Source organism: Rhyacophila brunnea, unplaced genomic scaffold (genome assembly GCF_057557595.1).
Source record: "Rhyacophila brunnea isolate RB1 unplaced genomic scaffold, BYU_Rbru_1.0 scaffold_13, whole genome shotgun sequence".
Classification (NCBI taxonomy): Eukaryota; Metazoa; Arthropoda; class Insecta; order Trichoptera; family Rhyacophilidae; genus Rhyacophila; species Rhyacophila brunnea.
The window spans coordinates 29,919,417-29,941,707 of record NW_028232785.1 but is presented as its reverse complement, the minus strand read 5'-3'; the positions used below and the strand labels follow the sequence as shown (position 1 = coordinate 29,941,707).

The 22,291-nt window shown below is 34.3% G+C and overlaps 2 protein-coding genes and 1 long non-coding RNA gene across 3 annotated transcripts; all 3 read left to right on the top strand.

Moving 5' to 3' along the window:
* The first annotated feature begins 316 nt into the window (after positions 1 to 316).
* LOC147077233 (uncharacterized) lies at positions 317 to 5,968 on the top strand. The gene is made up of 5 exons (XM_085941031.1): positions 317 to 514; positions 2,063 to 2,218; positions 4,339 to 4,509; positions 5,541 to 5,860; positions 5,962 to 5,968. Exons 1-5 carry the CDS (start codon positions 374 to 376, stop codon positions 5,966 to 5,968), a joined length of 795 nt encoding a protein of 264 aa, XP_085797157.1. The 5' UTR covers positions 317 to 373.
* Positions 5,945 to 6,895, top strand: LOC147077232 (uncharacterized). The gene has a single exon (XM_085941468.1). The coding sequence runs from the start codon at positions 6,051 to 6,053 to the stop codon at positions 6,861 to 6,863; it is 813 nt and encodes a 270-aa protein (XP_085797594.1). The 5' UTR covers positions 5,945 to 6,050; the 3' UTR covers positions 6,864 to 6,895.
* A 6,179-nt stretch (positions 6,896 to 13,074) lies between these two features.
* On the top strand, positions 13,075 to 19,637 carry LOC147077231 (uncharacterized). The gene is made up of 3 exons (XR_015069788.1): positions 13,075 to 13,290; positions 15,758 to 15,910; positions 17,239 to 19,637. It is a non-coding gene; the product is annotated as an uncharacterized LOC147077231 (long non-coding RNA).
* Positions 19,638 to 22,291: the final 2,654 nt, after the last annotated feature.

The window sequence follows — 22,291 nt, the reverse complement described above, 5'->3', positions numbered from 1 at the left end:
TACAATCTGCTTGTTAGCTTGATCGATAATGAGACTGGGCGAGTTTACAAGCAGGTTGTAAATTCGCCAACAAGCGGCTTTTAAGTACCTACCTAGCTCAATGTCATCGAGCCTTAAAGCATTTACAAAGCAGGCATTAAACCAGGGTTATAAAGTGAACTAGAACATAAAGTGATCAAACTAATAAAATATTATTAACATAGTTAATGACAAATGTATTATCAAGTATCTATATTATATCGGTACCAAGTTGATTATTGAAGATCAATACGTCTATTATCTATGATCAATACTTCTTTGACAGCCCTAGAATACCTATATAGTTTTTTGTCTATGGCCCTAACGTGACACGTTGGCAATACAATAAATAATTATGGATGCAAAACGCGAGTGTAATATGGAGGAATCTGATACAGGAAGACAGCATTGTTCTGGTGTACCGATTAATCATTTTGTCAGCCTTGACACGATTGTAAAGAAGGAGAATATCGACGAATCCACTTGCAATTTTGAGGTTAGTTTTTTGACGACTAATTTCGTTCATCATACAATTTGACAGTTACGATTGTGTTTATAAAAGAATTCACATGGATTATCAATCAAAATAATCGATTAAAGATAAGTGTCTAATTTGGTATTACTTAATATAACAGTAGGAATATTTCTCTTTGATTTGTTATTTCGTAATGTATCAATCATAGGAATGTAATAGTTCAATAAATTGTGAAGTTTGGCTTCTTTTTAGCCGTAGGTAACACCATATTATTATGATTATTTTACAATATAATCTGATTATATTATTAATAGGTATAATCATTATGTATTACCGACAATGTGCGATGCTAATAAGATCATACCATTATGGGCCTCCACAGAGTGGAGTTTGTACTAAAAGATTTTTGTTTTTACCTACGGGAAATGAATGTTAGCCACTTGCTCAAGCTGTTGAGTCTATACTCTGATTTAATTACACTTTTCTAATCGAGGTCTGTCAGTAATGTATTTATTATACCATAATTGGAAACGCACACTCTAGTGTATAGGTAAATCGTTTTACAGTGGCACCATGGGTACGGCAAATACGGCTTGCAGTTGTAGTGGTATTATTTGCTAGCATTGAAACAGGCATTGTCGTAAGCAATTCAAAACACGCGCGAATCGCCTATGGTGCCACTGTAGAATGATTTACCTATACCTACGCTGAAGACGGTCTCGGGAAGTTGCTCATATCATAAGACTCTTTCAGCACAACATTAAATTGCGCCCAACGTTTGATACACCACGGTATACGCATGCATAACGGGTAGTGAAGGGAAAAGCAAGTGTGCCGTTGACATGTTATTTTATTACTTCAACGGAATGTTTTGTAATCGTCGTGTTTCGATTAGACTTTTAGACGACGTGTTAAATGTAGAAAATGTGTAATAAAAAAAAACCGATGTGTTTACTTATGTACGCGCGTTAGAAGTTATACTTCTTTGGCGTAACAAAAAAAAAACAAAACTTGTGATAACCTGGATTCTTCGACTAGCTCTTAATTATCTTGTTAAATTACACACTCAAGAAAAAGAGCCGCTTATTGAAGGGCCGTTGGTTTATTTATATATACTTTAACTTGTATTACTTAATTATATAATTATTTCTCGTTGTCTTTATTTTTAAAGTAACAACTGTCATTCTGATGTTTAATCGTTTGTTTACGTAAGGAATTGCAAATGGCCGACAATGCCAAGGAAACGGATCAATTCTACTATCAAAGTTGCGTTTGTATACAGCTGACTGATTCGTAGCTAACTTCATACTGTTGCGCACTTTCGTAACGGTGTGCGCGGGCAGCTCTCAATTTAACTCACAGAGAATAATATAAGTACTTGCAAATATACTCGATTCAATCCGAAGATATATCCCTGGTATGTATATATGGAAGTGAAAGTGTTAAGTAATCCACAAAAGCGACGTTTACACATTTGCGTGTCCATTCTAAAATCCCTTACGAAAATTATATTTTTAAGGGAAACTTGTTATATGATTGTAAGCAATTTATTATGTGGTTTCATTTTAGTACCCAGCAACAGACCTGACTGATATTAAACCCGAGATTGACCGTCACGCTGATGATGTCAAGAGCGAGTTTGTCGGAGACATATCGCACCCGTTTTGTTATATCGAAGAACCTCAACCTGGGTGCTCATATGCAAATTATCCACCAGTACATGAGGTACGTTAAATTGTATATGTTAGGCACCGACGTGTTGTGAGGACAGGCAGGTCATGCGTTGCATAAGGATGGCACATTATAAAAGGCGGCGAATGGAGGATCGAATAAAAATATCACAACTTTTCAGAGTAATGACGGTTTTCCGCGAAGTAGACAATGTTGTGTATAGATAGTATTGTGATTAAATTTAATGATTATTGGAACTATATAACTAAATCAATTCTTCATATTATGAAGAACTTTGATTAGGTTCATATGCTTATGATATCTCGCATTGATCTTCTAGCTGACCAATACAATTAACTCATCTGATAAAGAAACCGTTTAATTGTATAATATACGCTTTTTGTGAAATCATAATTCCACCAAGTAAATATATTATATCTTAACCCTTTAATGCATGATTTTTTTTTTTGAAAATTTTTATTTTTTCTTGGTGTCAAAATGCCTTGTGAATGAAGAAAAAATAATGAAAAAATTATTTTTCGAAAATTTCATTAAATTTTGTATGTTACTGCGTGGTGTCGCAGATTTACGACTTTTGGAAATCTTACATTTTAGTATGACAAAATACAAAACCAAATGAAAACAATTATAAAAAACTAATGTACACACCTTATTTGATGTGTAGATATTTTTATTCAACCAATTTCAATCTTCTGTATATTTTTTTTTATTTATTTACAAATGCGGATTTTCGCGTACATACGAATTCGTCAACTGTCAAAGCAGAAATGCAGAGACTGTAATGCAGAAATGCTTTATTTCTTGAAATGTCGAAACAAAATCGGTAAAGTAGGATGTTTATGGTAAAACAATTTTCTAGACATCGAAAAAGGATAATATTTGATAATTTACACAGATGGCATTGGCTATATCGAAATAGTTTGAAATGTCGCAAATTTGCGACACTATGCAGTAAAGGGCTAATTAGATGGAATTTTTTAAAATATTAAATACAAATATAAAGGAATTTGTAACACTTACATACTTGTAGTTATTCAAGTTTTTAAGGTTTGCGTTACAAGTCTCTAAATGCCTGTATGGCTCGACTTTTGAGCTTTGAAAATTGATTTCTCCGCCGAATATTAGGGATACTTTGATACGACATGTCTTTGTTTTTTCGTACAAGATGGTTAGTAAATTTGAACAATTACAGACAGCCAGGCTTTGAGAAAATTACATAATTATATTGTGTCCTCATCGGGTCGAACCCAGAACTCCTGTGTGGAAGGCTAGCGCCTTACGCACTGCTTGACCAAATACGTCAGCCTTCGTTGACTCAAGATATCATGAAGAAACGATACGAGAAGATGATTTTGATAAAGATGTCACAATCATAAATAATTACAAGATAAAAAGAACTTTTTATAAACCACGTTTTAAAAATTTCTGTTGAATCGTATGAACTTGACAATTCTATGTATTAATAAAAACTTTTTGTTTTAATAGAAATACTGAATAAATATAGAATACTGAAATTTAGACATAGTAACGCACGTATATATTAATAACACCCAGGATAGCCGCGCGGCTTAAGCATTGTCCTATTGCGTCGTGGGTCTCGGGTTTGAATCCTGGGTCTGGCAAGTACACATTTTCAACAGAGTATGGACATAATAGGTTGAACAAGGAGCTGACATCCATTTCCCTTAAAAACAAAATCTATCAATACAAACCTCCACACCTTCGAGGTCGATATCATCATATTAGGATCGGACATGGTCGAAAGAAAAAAAATATTAATAATTTAGTTGCTAGGGCCCCCCTTAGCAACCAACAATAATAACTTTCCATATAAAAATGAATTGAAAAAAAATAAAATATAATGAATGGAAAATGAAATGAAAATGAATTATATTCTGCTTAAAAATGGCTAAAAGTATTAAAAAAATACATTGTCGTCGTGTTCTGATATATTCTAAAAGTTTCAAATGTCTAGCTAGTCGGGAAGTTAGTTTAAAATCTTCAATCGTCCAATACAAATTTTGGGCAAACAAGAAAAAAAATGTACTGGACACACAAGAAAAAATTAGTACTGGACAAACAAGAATACGAGCTTATAAAACGTGGTTATAAAAAGTACTGCCTGCACTTATAAAATATTGTGTTATTTTTAGATCCCGGGAACGAGGTTGGTCAAAGTTAATTCTGAGAATGAAAATGAATTCCCCATCGAGTTTCAGGGTGGCACAATTAAAGACGAAATTGTTAATGACGCTTTTCACCAATTTCATGATGGTGACCCTAACACTAAATGCTCTGCTCCAAAATGCGGTACAGTAAAAGAGGTACGTTGTATTGTATTTATAATCGAAACAAAATATCATCGCGTTTAGGTACCAAAAGGTACATTTTCGTGTTATTGTGAAAGAGCTTTATTAGAGAATTGCATCGATACGTGAAGGAACGCCGATCTTCAATTTTATAATATACAGTCCGCCATTATTAATACTGTTATATGGTTACACACTTAAAGTTTATTTACGGTAGCTAAAGTGATTTAGGTCACAGGAACAATAATCCAAACATTACAATAATTTTTTTTGAGAATTCTTGACTTGAGTTTGTATGATTTCTATCAGTGGCTTTGTCCAACTGGCTTCCTCTAAGGTATGCTTATATACTGTAGTTTAAACACTATACGCTATTTATATTTGACCACGTATTATTTTCCGACTTATCCGCGGTGAAAATGACAATTCTGCCATTCTTGGTAGTATTTACCCGCGTGTCCCTGATAACTATCGTAGAAATCGGAAGGATCAGTTGTTTGTTCTCCAAAGATATAGGACTAACCTGCTATTTGTTATACCAATTGGAAGGACAGTAACTTTGTTCAACTGAATCACTTCGGATATTGAGATATTTCACCTGCGTGAGGACGAATATAGGTGGTCATTGTTTAATTAATTCCTAAACTAGCGTCTGCTTAGCTCATTCGGTGTACTTGTATCTATTTTTTTTTTGTATTTACACTTTTTTACTGTTTAATAAATTAATACTGGTCTATTTTTTTTATATAATGCTGTTTTAATATATATTTTTTTAATGTCATATTGAGAACGTCTTAAATTAATTATTTGTAATGTTCAACATATTTAAAAAAAAAATCGAGTTTAAAAAAAAGTTAAATAAAATTTTTAGTCATGCCCGGTTTCGTCCGCTTTAAAGAGACGTTGTCAAATGGTGCCTACAAATATACAAATAAGTGGTGCTATGTACCTTTTACTATAATATTATTTTGTTTTATTTTAATTATTATGTTGTATATTTTCTATCAAGATTTGAAATTAACTTTACAGTTATAATCTTTTTGTAGGGTTGTACTCAGCGATATTTCATAGAGAGTTGCAATAAGGATGAATATCCACTACCCACCACGTCATTTAATGGAGATATCCTCAAAAAATACTCGGAATCTGCATCCAAAGAAATCATTGAGGGGATAACACAGAATCCTGAGATAACTATAGTTGAACCAAACGTCAAGCAAGAAATACAAACCTCGTTGTTGCCGAAGGTGGTACGAATTGTGCTGAAATGTGTAATAGATTTTCCACGTTATTTCATATGTAGCGATTGTTACGGAGTATTCGAATCTAGGAGTAGTTTAAATACTCACATTATTTCATGTAAGTTGTCTAATATGTGCAGTACACATAATAAAAAACACACAGATGAAAAATCATATCACTGTGATGTTTGCTCATTTAAATGCTTGAGAATTGATAATCTTAAAGCACATAAAGGGATTCATGCTAATGACAAACGTTACCATTGTAGTGTTTGTTCATATAAAAGCATTCGACGGGGTTGCCTTAAAACTCATATGAGGTCACACACTGGCGAAAGACCGTATCGATGCGATTCTTGTCCTGATACATTTTTGCAGTCAAGTCATCTCAAAACACACCAAAAGACACATATCAACGAAAAATCGTATATCACAAATATTAATGAAACAATATATCGATGCGATGTGTGCTCGTGTAAATTTTCAAGCAAAGGTAATCTCAAAACGCATAGAATGACGCACAGTGACGAAAAACCTTATCAATGCGATGAATGCGAATATAAATGCAGGCAACTGTATGTTCTCAAAATCCATAAAAGAATACACACTGGTGAAAAACCATTTCATTGCGATATTTGCTCTTTAAATTTCTCGAGGAAAGTGAATCTTAATTCGCATATGAGAATACATACTAAAGAAAAACTTTATAAATGCGATGTATGCACATATACATGCAGACAACTCGATACTTTAAAAAACCATAAAAGAATACACACTGGTGAAAAACCACATCTTTGCAATGTATGCTTATTAAATTTCTCGAGTAAAGATAATCTCGAAAAGCATAGAATAACACATACTGATGAAAAACCTTTTCAATGCGATTACTGCACATATAAATGCAGGCGTCTCGATAATCTCAAAAATCATTTAAGAATACACACTGGTGAAAAACCATATCATTGCGATGTTTGCTCAAAAATTTTTTCGCACATCTCCAATTTCAAAAAACATAAAATAATACATACTGATGAAAAACCATACGAATGCGATGTGTGCACATATAAATGCAAGCAGATGATGAGTCTCAGAAGGCATAAAACGACACATACTGGTAAAAAACCTTAGCATTGATATATTTGCTTATTAAAATTCTTGGTCATCGCAATCGCAATAGCTTTAAATAAACATTGTATACTGATAAACTACCATAACAGAATGAGCAGTAAATACAATAAACTATAATTTTTCAAAAAGTCATGTTCGATAACCTTTTTGTGGCCTTGAACATTTATACTAAATATAACATATTGACGATACCCCGGTCCTGGTGAAGATGCAAAGGCGCTAAATTCTAAACCGGCCCTGTCCCTAGACCAGATTGAGAACCCCTGCTTTAGGCTAGCTCAGCACGGAGTCGGAGAGGGTAGTCAAGTAAGAGTTCTAAACGACACTTGTGAACACACCATAGCAATACTGCGATGTAATGGTTTAGAATATTAGGATGACTTCAGAATCTAATGGATATATTATTTATTTAATTTAAAATTATTTCACGGTTGCTACGTGAAACGTCAAAAAACTGCTGGTGATCTAGATTCAATGTCATCGAGCTTAAGATCCGTATTGATGCTCTTGTAATATAGATCGCGGATCCATTTAAATTAAAAGTCTTCGTAGTTATTGTTTAATTATTTATTTAATTATTCTTTAATAAAATTAATTATTAATTAATTTTTATTAGATAGCTTAACACTTACATTTTATTTTACAAATAAATTGAAAATATTTATTTATTATAAACTTATTTTAGACCACTTAATATTATTCATATATCTACTTATATTTATTTTTATATTTATTTATTTAATTATATATTACGTCACACAAATTTATGAGGTGAGAGTCACTGTCCTCATAGATTGACGACTATTGATCTGAGTATCTTAGTCTTCGATGAGGTATTTGAAACCAACTGCCATGCGCAGCTGATGATGAGTGACGTCATCGTAAGATGATGCAATTGTTTACATCGAACGCGGGATAATCGACACAATTTACGCTTAAAGGCCTTTCGAACTCTAATCGTGTCAAGGGCTTTCTCACGGAAAACAAATAAATGCATTGAATGCAGCACTATTTACCCGGTTAAATCTCGACTTTTCTTCCCCAGTGAATATTTTCAACTTTTTGTCTGCAGAGGAATCGACACGACATTCCCTTGCAATCCCATTCAGCCAATCGTACGCTATACAAATGTCATCATTTCTATTAAAAATTTTACATTGCCCAAAAATTGATCGAACACAGGGAACTCAGAAATAATGTGAACTGAAATACCCAACGGGTAAGGCGATAGCAGGTAACCGTCTCGAGTAAGGAAGAATCCGGGTTAAACTTACACACGTGTCAACAATACGTTGTAAATCTAATACTGAAAACTGCTCTCGGTTTATGCATTTACGCTCATTTAATGTTGGTGTATTACACACACTATTGCTCGTGCATAATGCGTGCTTCATTTTCGTAGGACACTCACACATTCAAAAACCCTGCTTCAACTTGCGGCGTATTGTATATAGCCAATCGGTATTCTATTTATTATCTGTTCTGTGATCGAACACGTTATCGATTTTATTTTCTTACGAAATAACCAGAGCTTATTACGTATAATAATCCTTCACCTACTCATTATTTCTTGTGCGTATATTTATTTTTGCAAAAATTAATATGTAATGTAGATAAACTTATAATTATCTTTCTATTTTTTTACTATATAAGTATGTACTTAATACGTACGTACTTAATTACGAGCAAAAAATCTAATTTATCATTTACATTAGGTATACGCAGCCAATAATTACAATATCTAATCATTCAATTTTTATTACAACTTTATCCGATACCATATTTTAGTTATTTAAAGTATTTTCATTAGTTAATTCTACTCCGAGGAGTGCCTCGCTCACTCACATTGATTTATTTACTGAAGAGGTTTCTACCTCTATCACAAAGCGTTTCAAACTCTTATATTTTTCGTGCGTGGATTCAAAATATTACACACACAAAATAATTTTATATAATGCAAAGAAGATTACAGTTATAAATTAGCTTTAGTTTACAGCATTTAGCTAATGATATCGCATAAGTTGTTCACATAAAATTGTTTATTTTTAACCTTAAATTCTATACTTTTAAGTACTTACATTTTTCTTCACTCTGAGTGGCCGTAAGTCACTCAGACCAAACTATGGGACTTATTACATGTTTCTTTTAGCTTTGTCTCGAGATAGGCTCGTAGAACGTAGTGACGTAGAATTGACATCGAAGGCCCGCATTTTGTGGCCGTATCAATATGTATCCGTCAAATGATACGCTCTTTTCCAGCATTTCATCGAGGGTCTAATTTTGTACTTATATTATGTCGAATGGAACTGATTTGATCTCCTACCTCTTTTAAAATAAGTTGCTCCAAAGTTTACCACGAATTGTTATTGGATGAATGTATTGTTTATAGTATATTGCCTGTCTTCTTTTCATAACACAGGGTGGGGCGTGGGAACTACCTTTTTTGAAAATGAAAGAAGACTGTTATGTACAGGTTTAATTTTTTTATTCTTATGTTTCTTCTGTCACATTTAAAATTTGATTTTACACCGTTTAAAAAATAATATCTTGTAAATGTCACCCACCATTGTCAATACACCAATGACATTATTAATGGACAACGCACTCAGTACAGTAGCTAGCAAGTAAATTCGCGCATAGCGACATTCGCACATGTATTATAGTAGACGTCACGTGCCAAATTTCGTAATTTCCATTATGCGATATCACGCATCGGGAATTTATAGCATAATCACCTTTATTGTAATGGCGTTAGAACAGTGTTTCTAGTGTCAATGTTCATTTGAGCGAACGATATTGATATTAAAATATGTATTATGCCATTTGGCAGACCCGACAATAAGCAACGGGAATTTATAGCAATATCACATTTATTGTAATGGCGTTAGAACAGATTATGCCAATCGGCAGACCCGACAAAAAAGTGGGTGTCATTTTTTTTCCAGATGATTCGTCCATATTAATGTCATTGCAATACACTGATACAGTCGAATTCGGATTTTATTTATGTAGGCATTCTGTACCCACCTGTTATTTGGACCATCTTTTCTACTTTTATTTTATTTCATAAGTCATATCCTACTTCCAGTTAATAAACCGAAATAAAAACAATTAGGAATTCAATGTTTATTTCAAAACAGTGTGATTCCAGTCAAAATCTTTATTCTTACGCTGTTCTATCCAAAACAGACTAAGTCGCTTTTGTCAAATTGTGACGTACGTTTATAATACATGTATTATATAAAACATTTCATGTAATCTTTTTAAAGAACCATTTAGCTTTCAAAATCCCTTTAAATCACACATTCCTACACTGTAGATATCTGAAATCGAACGTATTGTTTTAATATTCTTATCCGTTGTCTATTTATAAATACACGAATCCTAAGCCGGCTCTGACATCTCAACTTGCCCCGTCTACAACGTGCCGAATACAGCGAAGTAACTTCATCGTTATTCAAAAAACACGCGTTGCCAAATGAAGCTTGCAGATTTGTCAAATGCGATTTTTTATGTTGAAAAAACATCTAGCAGTGCTGCTATAAGCAAATCGCCGAATACGGACTCGCCAATCGCCGCATCCATGTTGCTATACGTTTCGAGAGGTTACGTGCAACTGTCGCTTGGTAGATGGGTGCAGTCTTCATTTGCAACACCGGATCGACGATCCTAGAAGGTTTTATTTACGGGTGTGCGGGAGACAGCCGATTTTAGATATGAGAGTCGGCTTGAGTAATAATATCGAATAACGCCCACAATGGCCGAGCGGCTTGAGGCGAATCCTCTACCTGCCAGTGGCACCTAGCGAAAAAATACGAAGCTTGTAATTTAAGACATTTTTTGATATTTTACAATAACATTTAAACTGTATTAATTTATAAATATTGTGTATGTATCTAAAAACATTATTTAAAAAATATTTTTTATTTAAGTCAAAAATAAACAGAAGTTTTGAAAAAAATCTCATTAAATGTAAACTTGTTTAAGGGTCCCATCTTATTATTGCATATTATTTTAATGTCATAATATTTACTATTAAAATTTAGTTTATTAAGTTTTCTCTAATGCGTAAAAAAGATTTTTGACTAATTCATAGTTTTAATATATTTTATATTTAGTTTTAAAAAACATCGATTTTTTAAAAAATATAAATGCATACCTATAACTTGAAATCCTTTTTATTTACTTATACCAAATCTAGCTTCAACATTGGAACCAGAGTTAAACAAGATTTGATACTATTAGAATCGGTCATGGACAAAGGAGTATACCTATTATAATACATACACCATAATGTATTATTATTGAAGTAATTGAATTGACAGCAAAGTCGTCAATGAGTCAGTGTGTGAAAGAAATTTTGTTGACCTGCCTGATGAATGTTTGCTGCGGCAAATGTTGTTAAAATGGTCATGCCGTATGTGTACATACATTTAGTAATACTGACAAGGTGCACAAACATTGACTCTCCAAACATCAACCTAGGAATAATGATATAGAGAGCGTATATTTTTCGACAAAATGAAGCCGTGTTTCTTACGTATAACGCACAGTTAAATATCGATTTTATTATTATAAACTTAACTATGAAACGTTATACTACCGTATTGCTTCTCAGTACGGCTACCAAATTTAAATATGTACCTATATATTATAGATATATAATTTACGTGATTTTACGAAACACTAATTATATACCTACACACATTGTATCAAAATGTCAGTGGTAGCAATCGGCGATTGCCAGCTATTCTGCTAGGCCTAGCAGCCTGAGGTGGTATCAGGCGACATTCTGAAGGCCAGACTCTAGATTAAACTACGCATCTGACCTCAAATTTATATTGGCAGTTACGACTTGCAAATCGTAAAACTGACAAATCAGCGAAATGTCAAACTGTCAGAAGGGAATGAAAATCCACCCCGAAGGGAAACAATGGTGCCGTCTATGCATATTTAACAATTTTATTAATATCCAACAGCATTTCATTAGGACGCCAAGCTGTCTGCAAAACCTAGCGAGATAGATTGACGAGAGCCAGCTGCTCAGCTAGAAATTATAAATAATATCGTCTAGTCCTAGTGTTTACTGTGGAATATAAATGTACCTACCTAAGAGGAAACCATTTTGGATAAAGCCACGTATAGTATCCATACACACTCAAATAAAAGAGTCACAACTGATATTTTAATCTTAAACATTTTGAATTCGCTCCACCATTATATGGTCGTATTTCAACTGATGCAGTGACCAAAAAATCGACCCACTCTCAGGCCGGTTTCTAACCTAAGCAATTATAGATATTATAATTGTGTCACTAGATTTCAAAATCAGCCAAGTCCATAATAGATGAATAGGAGGAAAACAGCCTTTTGTTTTCTCAAATACAGTCACAAGGGTGAAGTTTATATTATTTCGAGTATAGAATAATATATAAAATTAATAAATTCCACATTTTGATAATGCAGAAATGTTAGAAAGCAGTAGCTCTTCAGCAATTCACAAAAAAATAAAAAATACCTAAAGGTGGACTTGGCTGATTTTGAAATGTAGCGACACATTTTTAACATAACATTCGAAAAGATCCGGGAAGTACGCAATACGAAACCTAGGTACTGCCTTTTTACAAAATTACAGCTATAATATTATGACCACTAAAATGTCATCAAACGCATTGCAAAGATCCCTTGCAGATGGTATTCGCGAACGAACTCTGTCATGCATCGAATATTGAAAAAAAAATACTCGCGAGGCTCTACTAAGCGATAAGATATTGCATTTATCAATATTGAAGTCGAAGGTGTATTAATACCTAAAAATATAATGCATTTATCAATGCTATATATTTTTTGGAAATCGATATTACCTACCTACCATCGGTTTTCGTGTGAAGGACTTGTCTGACTTTAACAGCTGATTAATAACAAGAATGTATATTATTTGTAAATAACATTGATAGTTAATATATTTGATTTGAGAATTTTGTATAAGTAATTCAATTTGAAACGAGAACAGGCGAATCAATATGTCAAGCAATCTGGGATCTGAATTTGACAGCTGAACAGTGGACCACTCGTTACTTGTGCAAAAAGATAATAATATATGCTCAGGTTTCATTAATCTAAAGATGGCGCTGGGTGTCTACTTACCTATCTATTCACTTTCAATTTATTTCTGTCTACTATAGTTCGGTGTAAAGTATGGCAACACTTTACACCGAATGGTAGAGAATAGTCGAATTCCATCATCGTGACAGCTTCTGTCACATCGCCCACATTACAAATTTACTTAAACATGGATTTAAAACGCGAGTATGACAAAGAGGAGCAACCTTGGTTTAATGTGCCAATAATTGATCATACATACATCCCGGAAACCGACACCCGTGTAAAGCAAGAGAAAGCCGATGATTTTAAATGCAATTATGAGGTTAGTTTTACAAACAGTCCTGTGATTTAATATGTCTAGACACGTATTATTGTAGTTACGCATGTTTCAATTTATATCCAAACCATTTAAACATGTACACACATGCTGTGATTTTTGAAGTTATACTTCTTTAGTCGCGTTTGGAAAGTCAGATCAGAGTGTATTTTTGGCGTGTGACATGTAACGCATAATTTATTTTTTCACACAAAAAAACACACTCGATTGGATTCGAACCACCGATTGTTGAACGCACACCATTACGCCACAGAATGATACTGCAATCGTGACGATTATACAGTATAATATTATAGTTTATAATTGTTCCGTTGCCTAGGCAGTGAATTTATTATTGTTGTTTGTTATTCCTTACGTAAACAAACTATTAAACGTCATAGTGGCAGTTGTTACTTTAAAAATAAAAACAACGATAAATAATAATGTAATTTAGTAATATAAGTTAAAGTGTATAGAAATAAACCAACGGCGTCTCAAGAAGCGGTCCTTTTTCTCGAGTGTGTATCTAACAAGATATTTAAGAGCTAGTCGAAGAATCTAGTTTATCACAAGTTTTGTTTTTGTTTTGTTACGCCTAATAAGTATAACTTCTAATGCGCGTACAAGTGTACACACACCGATTTTTTTTATATAAAGAAGTTTTTATGTAGGTAATGCATGCATTATTAAAGTATTTCGATAACGTAAATTAGGTAAGCGAGCTAATACCAATAATAACATGACGTCTCACTGCTATCAAATACAAATCGTGTATTCCACCATATTGTAATATCTCAAAGAATATTATTCAACAATGATGTAGGTCCGTCGCTAAGGTAATAATATGCTTCTTGACATAATTAATTCAAGATTAATACATACTATATTACAATTTACATATTACAATTACTCAAAGACAAAAGTGATGAGGAACTGCTTTTCGGACCCTGCGATTATCTGTATTAATGGCACCCAACTCGAGCAAGTCAGCAGCTACGTCTATCTCGGATAGCAGGTGCCCATAGACGGGCAGGTGCCCATAGACATAAATTGCTAGCAGAACAAAGCTGGGATGGAGTGCTTTCGGACGTCTGAATAGTATCTTCAAGAATGACCTATGTTCAACCAATGTGTGCTGCCCGTGCTCACGTATGGCTGTGAGACGTGGACCCTCAACAAGAGATATATCCAAAGGCTAAGGGTTGCACAGCGAGGCATGGAGAGTTGTATAATGGGCATCACGCGAAAGGACCGTAGGAGAAACGAATGGGTTAGGAAGCAGACAGGAGTACGCGATGTAATAGATGTTGCCAAACAGCTGAAATAAAGATGGGTGGGCACATTGCTCGCCGAAAAGACGGCCGCTGGACAAATGCCGTCATCCAAGGGACACGAAACGGCCACAGGATTGCCCTAAAAGCCGTTGGATTGACGAACTGATAAAGTTCGGCGGAAATACGTGGCAGCGAATGACATAGGACCGAGAGAGTTGGAAGAAGCTTGGGGAGGCCTTCCAGCAGTGAATTGACCACGGCTGATGATGGTGATATTACAATTTCAGTTGATCATATGATATTATGAAAGATTAACGTGGCGGCTGAAGTGCTTAACAGCCCACATGCCCAACGTAGGTCAAAATGGAGGTTTTATGGTAATTTCAAAGCAATAGCCTGGACATTCCTAAAACGTATTAGATAATCTATTTTTATAATTTTGAAGCCTTATTTTCTTTTATATTTATTTTAAACATTTGATGACTGCATAAAGTATTTTTATTAGATACATAAAATAGTATTCTTTTTAACCTCTCGATCTAATGTTTTAGAATATAGTAATATTTCAGTACATCCATGTGTTAAGATTTTTTAGATTTATAAATTTTTAATTTTTTTTTCATTTACAAAACCTTTAGTAAAATAAAATTAATGTCAACATTAGTATAGTGAAATATTTACGCTTAAAAAATCTATTTATAATCTCTGTGATCATAAATTTGACAAGAATTTGGCATTTTATTATTCAAAAAATGTGCATGATTACCACATTTAAAGATAATTCTAAAGATACTGATTATAAGCCATGTATTTGACCATTCAATGTGATAAAAATCCTAGGAATAATGATTGTTTTATAATAATTATTGAGAATAAGGTATCATTTTTTTGAAATACGCCATTTCTATTGGTATTTCCCAGTGGTTAAGCTACAACATACGACTGTAGCCATAAATATTGACAAACGATAATTGAAGTAGGAAGTAACATCATGTTATCGCGCGTATTTGAACATGTACCGTTAAAAAAACGATTTTTTTTTTGGTTAGGCACATGTTTAAACATGTGCTATAACGCTGTGTCGACAGCGAAATATAATACGTTTATTCAAGTTAGAAAAGAGCGACCTGATACTTGAAAATAAGTAGATCACAGTTACTGCATGTTTAATGTAATAATTGATAAAATGTTTCTTTCAGTACCCTGAAGTGGGCCTAACTGACATAAAGTCGGAGATTAATTCTCTGCTTGTTGAGGTCAAGCGCGAGCTTGTTGAGGATTCAATTCACCCATTATATGATGAAGATCCTCGGCCCGGGTGCTCATATTCAGATTACAAACCAGCTAATCAGGTATGTTCATTGTAAAGTCATATTTTATTCTCTCAGTGGAAATTATAAAAGGCTTACGAGGAAATTGAATCACATGTCCCTATTCTGGGTTAGCGTATTGTCCATCTCATATTCGTTCAGTCTCGAATACCCTGTGAAGGTCTTAAATGAAGATTTTGTGGTATCTTTAAGAGTGAAACCTGAATTTTCTTTAGAGTTTGTAGAACATTGGTAGATCTCGTTGTGGCTCGCTGACTTTTCTCATCTTAGAAATTTACACGAAACATATTAACAATTCATGTTAACAAATTAACAAAACATATTAATATTCTATTATAATGTTGTGGTTTCCAGCTTCGAATCCTGGATCTGGCAAATACATACACATTGTTTTTCAATTTGTGTTTGGAGTCAGAGTATGGACCTAATAGATTGAGCAAGTGGCTAACATCCCTTTTTCGTAAAAAGTCTGTTAACAGAACCTTGACTCTGTAGACACATGTGATCCTCTAATGATCGAACATGATGAAGTAGTAGTAGTATGGTACTTGGATAGTATTATATTGTGTGTGACCATAAAATATCAATTTTACGATGAGAAAAGACAACGAATCCTAATGAGATATACATATTAAGTTCTACAAAGTTTATAGATAATTCAGGTTTACCACGCAATATAAGTTAAAGTGTATAGAAATAAACGTTGCCTAGGCATCAAATTTAGTATTGTCGGCCATTTAAAATCCCTTACGTAAACAAACCGTCAGCTCAATGCAGAATTATTCTAACTTACATTTGAAATATTTCAAGAGAGAGTTTTTTGAAACCACTTACTGAAATTATTTATTATCTTTATAGATAAATGTACGCATCATATTTTAGGAGGATTATTGATGAGAAAATCAGTGCATACACTTGTCTATATAAATAATAAATAACTGAAGTAGGCTGTTTCAAAAAAATCTTCCGCAAAATATTTCAAATGTGAGTTAGATTAGTTCTGCATTCAGCTGACGAAACGATTAAACGTCAGTGATAGTTGGTGCTTTAAAATTAAAAACAACTAGAAACCATTATAAAATAATAATTTACTAATAAATATAACTTTGTGTATAGTGTATAGAAATAAACTAACGGCGTTCCAATAAGCGGTGCTTTTTCTTGAGTGTGTAACTAAGAATAACAAGATAATTAAGAGCTAGTCAAAAAATCTAGTTTATCACAAGTTTTGTTTTGTGACGCCAAAGAAGTATAACTCCTAAAATCGGTGTGCGTACATAAGTACACACACCGATTTTTTTTATGCCATTTAATCCATTAATACAATTATTATTATAATTATTTTATAGATTTCTACTCAGCGACAGGATACTGGCCGTAGCATTATCTGTGAGAGTACAAATATGCCCATCGTGGTTTTCGATGGAAACATGAAAGGGGGTAATCCCAGTAAGAACACTAAATCTGCACTTAAAGGAATCGGAGATAAGAAAACACGTCATTCCGAGATAACTATAGATGAACAAAATATCAAACAAGAGTTACTGACAATGAATTCGTCGAAGGTGGTTCAAATTCAGTTGAAAAAACTAATACATTATCAGCAGAATTTTATTTGTAGTGTTTGTTACGATATATTCAGATCCTCGAGTGCATTAAAGAAACATAACATTTCGTGTATGACGACCAAAACGTTAAAATTAACCGATGATCTCAAAACAAATAAAAATTTACATACTGGCCAAAAACCGTATCGATGTGATGTATGTTCTTTTCAGTGTTTGTTCGCCAGTATTCTCAAAACACACAAAATGACACATACTGGCGAAAAACCATATCAATGCAAAGTTTGTTCATTTAAATTTTCGAACGTCTCTAATTTAAAAAGGCATACAAATATGCACACTGGTGGTGAAAAACCATATCGTTGCGATGTATGCTCAAAAAAATTCTCGCTCATTGCTAATCTCAAAAGGCATAAATTGACACATTCAGGTGAAAAACCATATCGATGCGATGTTTGCACATATAAATGCAGGCACGCGAATGGTCTTAATCGGCATAAATTGACGCATACTGGTGAAAAACCATACTATTGCGATGTTTGTTCAAAAAAATTCTCGCTCATCGGTAATCTCAAAAAGCATAAGGTAACACATACTGATGAAAAACCATATCAATGTGACGTTTGCGCATATAAATGCAGGCAGATGATAAGTCTCAAAAGGCATAAAATGATACATACCGGTGAATTCCCACATCATTGCGATATTTGCTCATTGAAATTCACTGAAATCGCTTATCTCAAAAAGCATAAACTAAAACATGCAATTGAAAAACCTTATCAATGCGATGTTTGCACATATCAATGCAAGCAGGTGGTAAGTCTCAAAAGGCATACATTGAAACATACTCGTGAAAACCCATAGCATTGCGATGTTTGCTTATTAAAATTATTGGACATCGCTTATCTCAAGAAGCATACAAAATACATACTGTCAAGATGAATGAAGAGAATGATCTTAATGCAATAATCAATAATATCTCAGAACGTCGTGTCCGCTTATTCGTACGTAACAGCTGTTGTGGATTACGTTTGGCCGGGAACATTTATATGAAATATAACATGTTGTCATGTTCATTTATAAACATGACTAACTAATTCAGTCGCTGACTGGCAACATTATCAATCATCTATGACCAAGTTGGACGAGTGTCATGTCACGGGCTAAAAGCCTACACATGGGAAATGAGTCACTTAATAGGGACTCTGACAGATTAGGTCAATTGTGTCTTTTGTGTTTTGCGTCCTCACACCCTCGTTTCTTTCTATACTGCGCTCTCACTTTCGCAGATCTAGTTCGCGGCGAACGACAAATGTAGTTCGCCTGGCAACGTGGCCTCACACCCTCGTTTTTTCATATACTGCGCGAACTAGACGAACTGCATAAGCGCCGGCGCGAACTTGATTTGAAGCGTTATCTGGAATGGAAGAACTATCATATGCCAGCGCTCCATTGGCGAGTCAAAAGTCCAAGGAAAATAAATCGTCCGACTTGTATATGCTTTGCTACTGATCAACGAACGAATAAAAAAGTCGAGTTGTCGAAAGTTGCGATTATCGTAATGTCTTCCGATAATCCTACAATTTTGTGTTATTTATATGTATAAAATAATAGAGCAATGAAAACAACACAAGTTTTACGTTTTCTTTTATGAATTTCATAAATACAAAAAAATAGTAATTGATAAATCACTCATTTTCTAATGTGTAAATTAACAAATTAATCAATAAAGGTATTTAAAACAATTACAGATTTTTTTTCGGTCCGAATGATTGCGTATTAATGTCAAATATCTAACGAGCCTGGTCTGCGGATTAAAAAGTCCGCAGATCTGGGGTGCTCCACGCCAAAAAAATGTCCGAAGACTGTAAATCGTCTCACTTCCGTGCCAATGGAGCGCCGGCATTAGTACCGACTGCTGACCGAGAAGGACGTCCCAATGAAGCCCCCGCCATCGGCTACCGAAGGCCAATATTAGTATCCACCATTTTTTTTTTATCAGTACTGATCCATTGAATTTTGTCTTGTTTCTTGCATAATTGTCGTTCTGTAGAAGCATTGATTATTTTATAATCTCCTTGCCATTTCAGTTTAGTTCGTCCATTCTTAAATATTCCTATTCTATAATTTTGTTTCAATGCTGTTTGCTATTTATAACTGAATATACCATTGTTAAATTCTTTAATGGACTTTCATTTCTTAATTTATTGCTTTCCAGTTTTATTTCACTGTCTTAAGTCTCGATGACATTGAGTTATTTTACAAGCTGCTTATAAACTCGCCCAGTGTCATCATTGAACATGCTAACAAGCAGATTATAAACAATCTATCTGGAAAAGTTAAAGCAGGTCTACTTTACACGCTATATGCTGGCGTGTGGGCGATCTGCGTCTGTGCAGTAAAGCGATAGTGGCGACCTCCCGGCAAAAAACATATTACTCAATACGTCCTGTCAAAATAGTACAAAAAATGACGGTTTTAACTCGCTAGCTTGTTTGCTTCTGAGCGAGTGGAAAGTTTTGTGTGTCATCATCACAATCGGACTAGCTGACTCGCTCGATTTTAAATTTTCCAACAAGCAGCTTGTAAAGTAGCTAAATGTCAATGACGCTTTACCAAGAATGTGGCTCCCGTCTTTCTGTATTCCTTACACTTGTCTTGCAATTATTATCAATCCACGCGCCTTCTGCCGTGCGATTATAATTTAAAGGTAACCTAACATTTCGTTCACAAAGCATACAGATGGCTGCCGATTCGGGAGGCCGAGACGGGTCGACAGGTGTGCTCTGAAGATCAGGTAACCCACGACCCATACATGTCTCATGTCTCATACTAGCAACAAATGCAATTCATTTTGTGATTGTGATTTTCATATCACAGTCAAAAAATATTTCTGTTACAATAATGTATACGTCAAATGATACGCTCTTCTCCGGCATTTCATCTGATTTGTTTTCTTGCCTCTTTTACATTTTTTTTTATTCAACGAATAAGGCAAGATTTGAGAATGTAACATTTTATAATATATAAAACATACATACATAATTTGAAAATATCTCATGCATTTATACGCATTTTAAAAAATACAACACACTTGAACCTGTATCTAATGGATTCGCGCCAGGAATTGAGGGATTAATTATTGATAACTACCTTATTTTATTATACTAAAACCGATAGCAATAGTAATTATAACGCAATTAGATAAGCATGTAACAACTTTACCACTAGCTTAAAATCGTTATAATTTATGTAGGTACCTATATCGTGTCGTATTTTTTATACAAAATGATTTTTTATAGTGTTTATATTAATTTTATATTATTTCAAATAAAGTATGTTATTCATTTTAATTGCACGCTGAATGTAAATGGCATAATATTGTTGTCATGTAAAATTGATCTGACAATCCAATGCCTAAGTTAAGTTTTTCCATCAGGATGTCATGATCGACTTTATCAAATGCTTTCGAGAAGTCATTGTAAGAACAGTCAACCAGGTGTTAAATTAAGAATACAATGCATTTTCACATAAATTGACAGTTAACACCAAAAGAAAATAATAGGTAATGACACGAGTAGGTACTTATTCTTTGACCGCGTACCTACTTATACCTATTTAATAATTTTATTTTCGGTTATTAACGATGGCAACATTGTCTATCGTACAGAACCGTCGAAACGGTGCTGCCAACCGTAGTATAATTCTGTGGCTATTTGGCAAAAGCAGATAATAATGGTCGTTTTACCTATTTTTCAGGGGAGCAATTTGAATGTTGTATGTCTGGTGATAAAATACTGTGTACAATCAATGCTGAAGAAAAGTTTACGTTTTTGTTTTGCCCTGGACATGCGTCTGAATAGGCTAGTTACTGTTGCTGGAAGATTCTGCAAATACTGTACGAAGCAAGATGCTATTTTATCAGATCTCCGACCAGCAATCTAGACATGCGTCGTTCTCGAACGAACGAATCTTTTAAAACTAATCTTTAGCCAGCGAACAAATCGGTCCCGTGTCACCTGGCGTTTTTGTCGTTCGAGGCGAACGAGATTCGCGAGAGTGCGCGCGCAGTATAGGAAGAAACGTGGGTGCGAAGGATACGCTGCCCGGCGAACGGAATATGTCGTTCGGGGCGAACGAGATTCGCGAGAGTGCGCGCGCAGTATAGGAAGAAACGTGGGTGCGAAGGACACGCTGCCAGGCGAACTGAATATTTCGTTCCGTTGAACTAGAGTGCGCGCGCAGTATTGGAAGAAACGTGTGGGGTGGCGACGAGATTCCGTAATTCGTACGCGCTAGTACTATACATTTTATTACAGCTACAAAAGACACAATTGACCTAATCTGTCCGAACAAATCACTATCCGTAATTAACCTATTCGGTTGGAGTCCTCATTAAGTGACTCATTTCCCATAGCTACAGCAATCCCTTCATGCCACATGTAACAGCTCGCGGTATCTGTTAGTCCACTATGTTGGTATTTAGGGAAGGTGTGGGCAGGCATTGTTGCAAATCAAAAACTAGTATTCGAGTGGACTGACTAGTTTTAGAAAACAATTTGTCGTGTCTTTCTTCTTATATGATTCATCAGCCTTAGTCAAGTGTTCATTTTTTTTCCATTAAGTTCAGCTTTCCTTTCTAAATCATTTGCACACTTAATCTGATGATATAATATGTATCACATACTTTACAAGTATCTATACTAGGCGTGTATGTCTTCGGGAGTAGCGACCTGTTAATATGATTAATTACTTAAACTTTTTTCAATATTATTTTTATTCTATGGTTCGTGACGTCCTCTTTGGTCACCGTCTTATGATTATTGTTTCTGAGCTG

Coding starts and splice junctions, on each gene's coding strand:
- LOC147077233 (XM_085941031.1), top strand. CDS start 374: ATGGATGCAAAACGCGAGTGTAATATGGAGGAATCTGATACAGGAAGA. Junction 2,219..4,338: donor ATTATCCACCAGTACATGAG/GTACGTTAAATT, acceptor TGTTATTTTTAG/ATCCCGGGAACGAGGTTGGT. Junction 4,510..5,540: donor AATGCGGTACAGTAAAAGAG/GTACGTTGTATT, acceptor ATCTTTTTGTAG/GGTTGTACTCAGCGATATTT.
- LOC147077232 (XM_085941468.1), top strand. CDS start 6,051: ATGAGGTCACACACTGGCGAAAGACCGTATCGATGCGATTCTTGTCCT.